The 12,512-nt window shown below is 43.1% G+C and overlaps 1 protein-coding gene across 2 annotated transcripts in view; it reads right to left on the reverse strand.

Moving 5' to 3' along the window:
* The window catches only part of CFAP221 (cilia and flagella associated protein 221), a 30,162-nt gene that overhangs the window by 545 nt on the left and 17,105 nt on the right, over positions 1 to 12,512 (reverse strand). For both annotated transcript variants that reach the window (XM_081871452.1, XM_081871451.1), the window contains exons 12-24: positions 11,865 to 11,952; positions 10,835 to 10,924; positions 9,811 to 9,906; positions 8,455 to 8,551; positions 7,357 to 7,484; positions 6,432 to 6,512; positions 5,646 to 5,753; positions 5,367 to 5,504; positions 4,817 to 4,975; positions 4,615 to 4,715; positions 3,286 to 3,378; positions 2,680 to 2,787; positions 701 to 766 (exon numbers count right to left, since the gene is read on the reverse strand). In XM_081871452.1, coding sequence (XP_081727578.1) covers positions 701 to 766; positions 2,680 to 2,787; positions 3,286 to 3,378; positions 4,615 to 4,715; positions 4,817 to 4,975; positions 5,367 to 5,504; positions 5,646 to 5,753; positions 6,432 to 6,512; positions 7,357 to 7,484; positions 8,455 to 8,551; positions 9,811 to 9,906; positions 10,835 to 10,924; positions 11,865 to 11,952 — 1,353 coding nt within the window. The remainder of the gene's footprint in view (positions 1 to 700; positions 767 to 2,679; positions 2,788 to 3,285; positions 3,379 to 4,614; positions 4,716 to 4,816; positions 4,976 to 5,366; positions 5,505 to 5,645; positions 5,754 to 6,431; positions 6,513 to 7,356; positions 7,485 to 8,454; positions 8,552 to 9,810; positions 9,907 to 10,834; positions 10,925 to 11,864; positions 11,953 to 12,512) is intronic.

Consider the following 12,512-nt stretch of genomic DNA (forward strand, 5'->3'; position numbering starts at 1 on the left):
TTGAATTTATATACACCGCCCTATACCCGGAGGTCTCAGGGCAGTTCACACATTATATATTTGCTTATATTGTTAGAAACAATGTATTGTATTTATAACTTCTCTTATAGATAATATATACATATCCAGTACATGTGGACATGTATACTGACTGTAATCTTACGTATAATTCATGAAATTGTAAATCCTGTTGTTTATTCTTATGATATAATAATATTTCATATTGTGGCTTAAAACAAGAGCCAGATTGCATAAAACAAATACTGTGGACAAAATTATATCATACCAAGACTGCAAGAAGAGCTGTGTAATGTTATATACTTTCCTAATTTATTTCTCCCAATAAAACATACATATATATGAATTCCACTATGCTCCATCTTGCCCATAAATCTTCAATCTAATCTCCTTTAAAGCAGGCAGCAGTGGGGCTTGGTTCCTATACGGCAGGCATAGGCAAACTCTGGCCCTCCAGATGTTTTGGGACTACAACTCCCATCATCCCCAACTAACAGGGCAAGTGGTCAGGGATGATGGAAGTTGTAGTCCCAAAACGTCTGGAGGGCCAAGCTTGCCTATGCCTGCTATACGGAGTCCACAGAATAATGGCCATTTAGTAGTCTTGGGATCATTACAGTTTCTACTTAACTATACCAGCAAAGCAATACAATGTCTATTCAAATTCACATTGTTCACTTACCTGGATACAGGTGCAGAAGTACTCACAGATGTGCATGAGGCAGCTTTAAGCTCTATATTTATTTCACTAGGAAGAGAAAGTAATTCTTAACTACTGCAAGGATCATAACAGCCTTCAGAAGCGAACCTCAGTTGCGTACAATAGGAGTAAGACCAAATGGTATGTTTCATGTATGAATGCATTTAGCATGCCTGTTTTTTCTTAGTAGTAGTTGTAAGGTAAAGGACCCCTGGATGGTTAAGTCCAGTCAAACTTGACTATGGGGTGCAGCACTCAACTTGCTTTTCAGGCCGAGGAAGCCGGCATTTGTCCACAGACAACTTTCTGGGACATGTAGCCAGCACTGACTAAACCGCTTCTGGTGCAATGGGACACTGTGACGAGTGCCAGAGCGCATGGAAACGCCGTTTAGTAGCAGTGGGGTGTGTATGTGTGTCAGAGGGTCAGGACCATGGCATGCAAGCAGGGAAGGGGTTAACCTTCCCCCATCCTGTGTTCCCAGTGAAAATCCTCCTGCTTCTAAGCTGCCATTTTCCCTGGGAGGGAAAGTGTTACTGCTAATGATGGCTATGATAACTTATTCCAGTATAAATGACAGCATAGGGTGGGAGTGATTTTTGTCTCATGCTATGGTTCTGATCCTCCCCCAGCTGGTTTTATTTAAACATACAAGTTAAATGTATGGTCCCAATGCTGATCTTCCATGGTTTCTTTTTTTAAAGGACATTAAATGCTTTCATGCATTTAACACACTTTATGCCTACTCTGGGACGCGGGTGGTACTGTGGGTTAAACCACAGAGCCTAGGACTTGCCGATCAGAAGGTTGGCGGTTCGAATCCCCGCAACTGGGTGAGCTCCTGTTGCTCGGTACCTGCTCCTGCCAACCTAGCAGTTCGAAAACACGTCAAAGTGCAAGTAGATAAATAGGTACCGCTCCAGCGGGAAGGTAAACGGCATTTCCGTACGCTGCTCTGGTTCGCCAGAAGTGGCTTAGTCATGCTGGCCACATGAGCCGGAAGCTGTACCCCAGCTCCCTCGGCCAGTAAAGCGAGATGAGCGCCGCAACCCCAGAGTCGGTCACGACTGGACCTAATGGTCAGGGGTCCCCTTTACCTATGCCTACTCTAGCCCTTATCCTTAAATAGGATTGCAGACTACATCTTCATACACTAACTCAGATTAATAAAGCTAATTAGATGGATACACAGTCCAAGGGCCATTCTCACCATCATCTTTGCTTCTCTATATGCTTGGACTTAAGAACATGTCAGCTTAATTAGGGTCTACATGCTATAAATAGGTTTGGTCAATATTATGATGTTTATTGCTTCACTACAGAAATCCAAGCAAGCTTGAACCGAACTCAGGCACAGTAACAGGCTTCCAAAGTACAAAGGATTATTTTTTAAGCAGAACAGTTCTGCACAACCTGAATGCTTGCCTTCCCCGCCAACTGTCAGTACAATTAAATCTCAGTTTCGATCTCATCTGTTATTTCTTTACAAGGAATGGCAAAAACATAAAACAAATCAAAATAATTGTGCATTAGGAACTGTGCTGTATTATTAATTCAGGAGTGGCTAAAGATGACCACCAATGATATTCATCTACTTATAGGGGGGAACAATAGCCGAATTTCACTTAGACAAGGTTGCCATATTTCAAAAAATCCAGACACAGATTGAGGGGGGGGGCAAGCTGCTGGTTGTTGAACCTTTTTTTTTTTGCAAAATCTAAAAGAATAATGTGCCTTTTTGAACTATTTTTGATGAATTTCGCCAAAATCTACACTACCGACATGGGCTGCCATACATTCTTAACTGCTGTGTGACATTTTGTTGTAGGGTTGTGTGGGACTCCCAGTTCCCATCAGCCCCACCTAGTATGACCCATGGTCAGCAATAGTGGGAGTCATGGTCCAATATCATCTTAGGCCAGGTGGTTCCCTCCCCACCCCTCTAATGGGAACAGGCTTACCTTCCATTCTTTTGTGATCTGTTCTCATCAGATGAGAGGTCAATCTGTGGAAATTCAGCTTTTACCATCTCTGGTATAAGCATTATTGGAGACTCCACGTCAGCCACTCTGAAGATGAAGTTGACAGCTATTTTATTGTTAAAGTTGTTTGAGGGCATGTCTACACAAAAGCAGATTCTATTTAATTCAGTGAGGCCATGAAGGCAGGATGGCGTTGCAACCTTGGCTTCCCAATGATATCGCTTTTGCTTACTGAGAGGGAGAGGGGTGAGGCTTGGGGAGCTGAGTGGGGTGTGTGGGCACAGCAGCATTGGATTGACTCTGCCACCATCCGCACCCTCTAAATGGCAGAGACGCTCACCCTTGGGAAGGAAGGTGTGCAACACTGCCCTGCCATCACCACTCCACCGATCCTGCTGCTCCCAGGTTTAAGTGGGCTTAGGATTGTAGCCTAACTTGTCATTTTCAGCCTTTAGGAACACAAGCATCACACATACAAGAGCAACCTTGTATGCCTTTAATTATACACGTACACGTTTGCGACCAAGTCCCAGTGCTTGAAACACAACAAAATTGTTTCAAAAGAACAGCGCAGAGGAAACTTACTCGTCAATTACACTTTCCTTATCGTGCTCTGGCAAGTCATTCAGTATTGGAGGTACAGCTTTTGGAATCATGACTTCATTGTAGGGATCAATGCTGCGGAAGACAGAACCACAGTGATGCAGGTAGGAGAGAATGGGAGAAACACAATCTACACGCTCTCCATAATGTTATATTTTCATAGATAACTATATCAATGCCTTTCAAACAAAAAATAAGGAATATGTAGTGTGTGTGTGTGTTGTCTACATTCACTGTTGGGTCTTTTAAGTTGTTTTTATTAGTAATTATTGTTATTCTTGAAAATGTTATAAGAGAAACAAGAGCAAACACAATGCTATGACCCTCCCTACCTCCATCATAACCTTTAAACACATAAAACAGGGTCTGACCTTACGGGTCACAGAAAACTTTGAGGGGATGGACAAAAACGCTCTGCCAATGGTGTGGGTGGAAAGTGGTGCAACAACAGGAATCCATGACTGAAATAACCAGAAATGTGGGGAATGTGCCCGATGCGTAGACAGAAAAATCAGATCAAAATGAGCCATTTGCAATGTAAGAGTGTTGCTTAGAAAGAGACCCTTTGTTCCTTCAAACCCAAGTGGTTTGGGGCCACCTAAGCAGTCGACAAAACAGTGGACACAATCTGCTGAGCTAAGTTCTTCCTTTGAACAAATCTAGCAGCCAACTTCCCCTTCCCTCAACTCCTCACTGAGGCATAACTTAGGCTTAGCCTGACCTCTACTGACCACATGCAATGCCGTATGCACAAATCAAGTATTTCACTTTGATATTAATAAGCCTAGGACAAATAAATAAATAAATGGCTAGCTGCCAGATGAGCACTCATCGTTGGCTCATCTGATCTGACCAAAGTACAGAGCAATGGTCGGGGACCATCTGGTTGTTGTTCTTAGCACCGTTTTTCATCTGAAGAATGGGATATGAATGCTTTGAAATAAGTTAATAGTACAGTGGTACCTCGGGCTAAGAACTTAATTCGTTCTGGAGGTCCGTTCTTAACCTGAAACTGTTCTTAACCTGAGGTACCACTTTAGCTAATGGGGCCTCCTCCTGCTGCCGCATGTTCTCATCCTGAAGCAAAGTTCTTAACCTGAGGTAATATTTCTGGGTTAGTGGAGTCTGTAACCTGAAGCGTCTGTAACCTGAGGTACCACTGTAAACTGTAAATGAACTAGCCTATCAGTGGCCTGTCAGGAAGCCCACACTTTCAGTCTTGCGACATTCCCTGGGTTGTTTCGGGTATACACAACTGAGGTGCAATTAACCTAATTAGGTGCTTCAACAAAAGCACTCGTTCTTACTTACCAGAATGGCATTGCTATGTTGTTCAGAGCAGGTACATTAGGTAAAGTTGAATGGATAACTGATGGGAATTTTCTCCAGCCGGTTAGGCCGTGAATCACCTCCTGAAAAGACCACACATCAGAAAATTCTGCTAGCAATCTTAGCCAGTAAAAGAAGACAAGCTCCCATGTCTTGAATCCCCAGTGACTTCAACAGCCCTTACCCTGTGATGAAGGAACTTCTTCTGTGTCAATGGTATGCAGGATTTTGCTGGGAACTGCTTGGTAAGTTCGTATTTCGGAACGGGGCAAATATGATATTCAATGCTGCTTTCTGCGTAGGGAAATGGCTGCTTGAACTCATACAGTCCTGGGCTAGGATTCTGAAAAGGAAACGAAGGGTGACACTGAAGCAAGAGCCACAGACCACACCCCCAATTCTTGCTTCTTTTGAAGACAGCCTACCAATAAGGAGTCAGGAAACTGAATACAGTGGTACCTCGGGTTACTAACATAATTCGTTCTGGAGGTCCGTTCTTAACCTGAAACTGTTCTTAACCTGAGGTACCACTTTAGCTAATGGAGCCTCCTGCTGCCCCTGGAGCACGATTTCTGTTCTCATCCTGAAGCAAATTTCTTAACCCGAGGTACTATTTCTGGATTGGTGGAATCTGTAACCTGAAGCGTCTGTAACCTGAAGTGTCTGTAACCCGAGGTACCACTGTAGTCAAGCCATTCAGGATGTGGCCCTGAGGCCTGCCCTTTTTTACTTACGAAAATTTGAAGTGGATGATCGGTTGGAGGATGAAGCAAAGCTTCGGGAGCTCTGAGGTTTAGCAGGGTGGTGTCCAGTTCGTCTTCTTGTGCCTGGAGTTTTTCCTCTGAAGCCGGTATTACTGGGATCAACTCTTCCTGATAAAAAGGCAGAAAGTAAATGTTCTGGAAAGGTGTCTTTCTGTTAGTTAGGTTTTTAAAAAAGTATTTATTAAACCAACAAATGCTAAGAATAACACAAGAAAGGGGGGGGGAGCAATACTGGAGAAGTTTTGTTACCTCTGCACCGGTCCTCAGAATTTGGGAATATTTTGGAACTTTGTAACTGGTTGCCGCATGGTGCACACAGAATGGCTGATATGCCATGAGGGTGAAATGCTGAGGGACCTTTGGACAAAGGGAAAGGAATTGAAATACGGTAGAAAACCCTAATGAACCAATGAAAACTACCTAAAATGAATTAACAAGGGAATATCATATTCATCGTAATTCACATGCCTTCCCATGACACTGTGTAGAGGAAACACTTCACATGGCAGGCATTTCAGGATCAATATCCCTCTCTATTGACCTAGTTCTACAATTTTAAAAAATAAAAATTGGAGAACTTAGAAATCTGCCACCTGTTCCCTCTTGATCATGCCTTGCCCAACATCTAGTAAACGTAAAGGGACCCCTGACCATTAGGTCCAGTCGTGACCGACTCTGGGGTTGCAGCGCTCATCTCGCTTTATTGGCCAAGGGAGCCGGCATACAGCTTCCGGCTCATGTGGCCAGCATGACTAAGCCACTTCTGGCGAACCAGAGCAGTGCACGGAAACGCCGTTTACCTTCCCGCTGGAGTGGTACCTATTTATCTACTTGCACTTTGACGTGCTTTCGAACTGCTAGGTTGGCAGGAGCAGGGACTGAGCAACAGGAGCTCACCCAGTTGCAGGGATTCGAACCGCCGACCTTTTGATCAGCAAGTCCTAGGCTCTGTGGTTTAACCCACAGCGCCACCCGCGTCCCGCCCAACATTTAGCATAAAGTAAAAAACAGGACCTGACTTAGCAGCCATCTAACCTTTAATTCATAGAAGTGGTGAAGTTGTTTAATCTTAACATTTGCAGACCTGACAGGAACTATACCGAGAGCTTCAGGTGCCTGGGGGAAAAAATCAAAACAGTATGTAAGATGGTATCAAATTTCCAATAGGGCTATCTGCCATTTTTTAATTATACTAGAAACCCAGAGTTCTTAAATTAATGTCTTCCAGCATTCCACCATGTGGCCTGAGCCACCACTAAAAAGTGAGCAACTCGTTCTTGATTCTTATTGTTGTGATCCTCAGCCAAGAAGAAAATTAATAATGCTATCTGTGGAAACAATCGGATTGGCTGAGCCAATTTAGGCAAAGTCCCATAATGTGAAATTATAAACCTCAGGCAGTCCCACCACACAGGTCAGTAGGTGCCTACAACTTGGCATCCCTTCCAAGAACAGCAGACACATCCCTTGGGGCAACACAAGACAGATGCCTTGGCGTTAAATATGAACCATGGACCAACTTCAAATGCAGCTCCCAAAGGTTTAAATGGAACCTTAGACCAGTGCTTCCCCCAGATTTTTTCAACTGAAATTTCCAAATTCTGGTCCCACCAGACTTTCTGAGGCAGATTATTGTGAAAAGTAACCTCAAGTAATGAATTGTACCTTCCACTATCCATCTTTCAAATGGGAAAATTTGTCTTTTCTTCTCTTTTTATAAAATAAATAAATATTGTTATTAGTTTTCAATTTATGTAACAACAATCTTTTCTAACGGTTGGACTGAGGAGGAAATATCATAACTGGCATCCAGGTAACCACAGGATGCTTTTTAATTGGGATCGGTGGGCTTGAGAACGCCAGTTTTGTAGCCACAGGAAGCGGCTGTCCAACCGAATGAAAGGAGTTTGACACTCTCTTTTAACCCATCAACCATTGCTAACCTCACAGAGGCACCTACCAGCTCATCAGCCCGAGACGAACTGTAAGTGGGGAATTCAGAAGGCAGCAGGCGATCTTCCGTGAGGACACAAGGCACTCTTCCATCATCACTTATCGCTAGTGTGCTGGTCGTTTCGGAACTGCTTTCTGTTGAACCAGGACAGAAATGTACAAATGCTAAGATTGAGTGAAGAGTGGGTATGCATTCTGATCAACAGAAACGGTGGGATACTTTTGTCCCTTCGTTGCTCATTTTGACCCCTGGGACCTGGAAGAGGATGGCAGAAGGTGTCCCCACTTCCCAAAGTATTCCTCATGCTTTCTTCTGCTGTTCTGCCTAAATGGCAGCTGTCACGGGACTGGCATCAGAACAGGGGAGGGAGGCAGGGGAATTCAGAGAGCCTCCAAGGCTTCTGAGGAGCAGAGCCTCGTCCAGCGGTGGGGAAAGCCACACCTCCAGGGGAGCAGAGAGGGAAGGGGCCAGCCAAGCGAGGAAAGGGCTCGAGGATGCTGCTGAGAGCCCAAGCGCCTCACCTAGCCCGGCTGGCCAGGAGGCAGACAAGCCGTTTCCATCGCCCAGCTTGAGCTGAGGGGTGAAACGCAAGGAGGGGGGGCAGAGATTTGGGGTGTCTAAGTTCTTATGTTGGGGGAGAAGCCGGAAGGGGCCACTCCCGGATTCTGCAAGTGACTAAGACGGACATGAACTTTGCGTTTCTGCACTGTAAATAGTTTGCACCAAATAAAACCTGTAAAAGACAGGTCGGAGTCCTGCCGGGTTACTCACGAGCAACCACCACCCGCATCTGACAGTAGCCGTTGCCATTTATGGCACAAAGCAAATGGTATGACATTCCTGTTTCTTGTTTTTACAGTACTTGTGATGTGTGGTCCACCCACAGAGGACAAGAGGAAAAAGCATAGTGGAAGCATTGCAGGGCTGTGCTACAAAACCCATCTTGGTACGGAAGGATTTTTCTAGCTGTTCCTTTATTCATTCATTTACAGCACACGAGGGTGCGCATCACAGCAGTGTGTCATGGCATCCTTTCTAATCATTTTTCACAACGTGACAAGAAAACAAATATTAAAAAACAGGTTTCCAAATCGGAGGGCTTACCTGATGGGAATGCTTCTTCCCAGTCTTGGGTTTTCATATTTTTAAATACTCCACGCCACACACTTAGCACACGATTGAGCCGGCCGTGAACCAAGATCTAGGAGAATCATTTAGGATATTGTTCAATCCATTTTCTATGTGGCATGTGTCTTCCAAAACTTTTCTGGAATCCCTGTGTACGTAAGTCTGGAAACTGCCAAATTGTTTTATTTCGTTTTTAAGCCCCAGGGTTTTCTAGACCTCACAGTTGTGCAACAAACTTGGAAAATATATGCACAACAAGTGCATGTGGCCCTTTAAAAATGAATTTGAATTCGAGAAGTTAGGTATAAATATGCTTTAAATTTTGAAACTTTATGGGAAGAAATTTAAGGACTATTTGCAGAAACAGTGTAATTAACAATAAGGTTAAAAAGGAATATGCAAAAAATGGTTTGATAATTAGATGAAAAATAGAATGATATAATATGTTTAAGATAAAGAACTAAGATAAAATAAGGAGGGAAAAATTTGCTGAATTAATTATTTGAATTGGAATATAAAGGAGGGAGGTGTGAGGAAGTCACGGAAATAAGTAAATGAATTATAAGATAGAGAAAGAGGGATTTGTTTTTAACTTGCTTTTACTTTTCATTTTTTTCCTGTATTTTGTATTCTTTTTCTTTTTCTTGGATTATGTAATTTCTTTTTTTTTCTTTTTTGTTTTTTCTCTCTTTTTTTGGAAATTTCAATAAATATTATTAAAAAAAAAACAAACGAATTTGAATTCGTAAAAGGCGGCACAAAAGATTATAAAGCCTTTAAAGCTGCATATAGCTACCTATCTGAGGCACCGATCAACATACTTATGGAACCTTAAAGTGTAGGAATGTTTGTTGTTCTTGTGAAGCTGGAAGGTGAGGCATCCAACTGCCTGGTATAATTGCTGCAGTGCATCTACTGTGACTTCCACTTTCTCCTACCTATGCAGAATTAGGCTTGGCAGCTGTATGGAATGGTGGGATTATCAAACAGCTGGCATACTGTTTCCTTTTAATGCAAACAATTTAGGCAGTGAAGCGATCATAGCCTCAACATAGATTCAATCATAGTTTCACAACAAAACTGTAACTTAAAAAAAAGAAAAAAAACAAATTCCTTCCAGTAGCACCTTAAAGACCAACTAAGTCAGTTCTTGGTATGAGCTTTCGTGTGCATGCACACTTCTTCAGATACCAACACGGCTACCTATCTGTAACTAAAAAAAAGAAGTTGTAAAACACACTTGTAAATTCAGGAAGGATTTAGGAATGAGCAGCATTCCTGCAGCTGGCAGGTAGCACAACAGTATTTAACTGAGACAATTTGTTTCAGTACCTTTCGAGCAGCTTGTTGGAACCGTCGCAGATTCCAGTGCCTGTGACACCAAGGGTTGTTTAGCAGGAGATCAAACGTGGGATAGTATTTCGGGGGCTGCACGGCACACAAAAAGGGAACAGTTTCAGTCTTAAAGGGTTACAGTTAGGAATAAACACTTTCAAGCTCTTTATTTAACAGCAGCCTATTTATACTGGTGAAAGTATCTGCAATTACACAGAAGTATGACCCACTGACTTCTGTAGAACCAAGGGCTCCTCTGGATCGCCTGTTTCTTGAGCATTCATACCAATTTGCTTACATGGAGGTTTGATAGTGGCCGGTCTTTATGGAACATTTGTTCCGACGTTTGCAGGCAAGTTCTACATCTATGAACATTCATCTTGATTTGCTTGTGCAGTGGTGATACTCCTTCCCATTACAACAGGGTCACAACTTGTGCACATTTAACTTGTGCAATCACAGCTTTATGTGCTTGACGGCAGGCCAACTGAGATTGCACAAATTAAACACATGCAAGGCGGAGAGTTTAAAAGTTTCTTTCCAGGCTGAGTTTTCCAGGCACAGCAAGAGATTTTAAGCTCTCAGACTTGCTTACCAGGCTTTGGGAAGGTTTTGCACAGGCTGCAGAGGCCTTCTTGGATGGCCCTGTAAGATCCTGCGCCAGCTCTGGCAGGTAAGATTCAACTATGCACGATTCCGGCTTTACACGCCACCCCTCAGAATGTAACATGCCAATCAACTCTGGGATGCATCTGGCTGGGATTTCTTTTTAAATCAACAAATTTCAGGTGGCTATGACATCCCCACACTACTGCTGCAATCTTAGGCTACCCCCACACAACTGTTCTCCCTAATAAATCTCCAAGTGCTCACCAGACTCTTTCCCCTGTTATTTCCTATTGGCAAGAGACACCAACGAAAGGAAAGTTTTCCAGTTATATTCACAAGGATTTCTTAATGCAAAGGCAAGCTTCCCTGCTGTATTCCCATCCACCCATTTGACTCTGACACAAAGACCTACCTCGCCAATGTCTCGGATGACACGTTTGACTGAGACTTCAACATTCTTCCTTTGAAACTCCTTCTCCAGAATAGGCTCTCCGCTCTTAATCTGCCTCAGCACCATAAACAAAGATATATAAATACCCACATTAGTACTTTGCTGGATCCTTAAGCAAAGTCTTGCATTTAGGGCTCAATAAAATTGTACTCTTTCAAGGAACTTGCAAAATGTAAGCAGAACTCATCAGTGAGGCGAGTTCTGGGTTTGATTCATAGGTTGCCACTGAAGGGGTGGGATGAGATCGTTCTCCAGCTGAGAAGAAGTTGTCTGGAACTCTAAGGGACAAGGTGTTACATTTCTGGATATTATGGACTGTGGTGCATTGCTCTTTGACATACTTTGCTGTGAACCACTTTGAGAATAACGTATACAGAAAAGGAGTATACAAATAAAGTGGACTGTAGCTCAGTGGCAGATCATCTGCCTTGCACGCAGAAGTTCCCAGGTCCAGTCCCCAGCATCTCCAGAGATCTCCTTCAGAAACCATTAAGAGCTGCTTCCAGTTAGTGTAGACGATACTGAACTGGATGGACAATGGGTCTGATTCAGTACAAGGCAGATTCCTGTGTCCCTATGACTATTTGCCTACGTTGAATAGGCATGTAAGACTACAACATGCTCCAAAAGGAGCACTGGTATATTGATGCCACAGGACCACTGCCCAACCTACAGGGTACATGAAGATATCCCCAAAGAGCTTGTATAGTAGGTGCCCCCCCTCTTCTGTTTCTCCCCCACTTTCCTTTTTCTTCCTGCTATACATTGCACGTGAACTCTGAAGACAGGAAACGGGACTGCACATATTATCCAAAAAAATTAATGGCAGCAAGGTGCATGCTTCCTCTCAAGATAAGTCTATAAGCCACAATCCTGAACACATCTTGTATACTCTAACAAGATGGATCTATCTGCCTGAGTACAAGCATCCCAGCTGTCGCCTGCAATGTACAAACCCACACAGTTCTTTTAAAACAAAAATATGCCCTACCTTGTACAGTTCTACTTCTCTACGTCGTTCTTCAGAAAATTGCTTTTGAAAAGTTGGAGAAATTGGATCTTTGCCTAAATGAACCTGCCTGCATTCAAATAAGAGAGGAGAGAACAGTTTTCACTTTAAAGTTCAGCTCAGACAACTATTTACAGTGGTACCTTGATTTACGAACTTAATCTGTTCTGGAAGTCCGTTCTTAAACCGAAACCGTTCTTAAACCAAGGTGTGCTTTCCCTAATGAGGCCTCCTGCCGCCAGTGCCCTTCCACCATTCAGCTTCCATTCTTAGACTGAGATAAAAGTTCCCAAACCGGGACACTACTTCCGGTTTTGCGGAGTTCTTAAACCAAATAGTTCGCAAACAGGGCTGTTCTTAAACCGAGGTACCACTGTACTAACAAGGCTTTTGCAAAGAGTAAATCAATCCAATGCAAACATTGTGCAGATTTTTTAGATCGCCTGCCTATTGACTTGACATGGGCAAGACACAATTAAACTTAAGCACTTTTAAGACCCAGTAATTTCAACGGAATTTCTACTGTTGAAATCCACCTAATTTCAAAATGCTTAATTTTGGCTGAATCACTCCCTTCTGTTTTCAAGTATTCTTCTGGTTATAGCCCTGTGCTTCTTTTTTGTTTCAACC

The sequence above is a fragment of the Podarcis erhardii genome (genome assembly GCF_964252035.2).
Source record: "Podarcis erhardii genome assembly, chromosome: 1".
In the NCBI taxonomy this organism is placed as follows: Eukaryota; Metazoa; Chordata; class Lepidosauria; order Squamata; family Lacertidae; genus Podarcis; species Podarcis erhardii.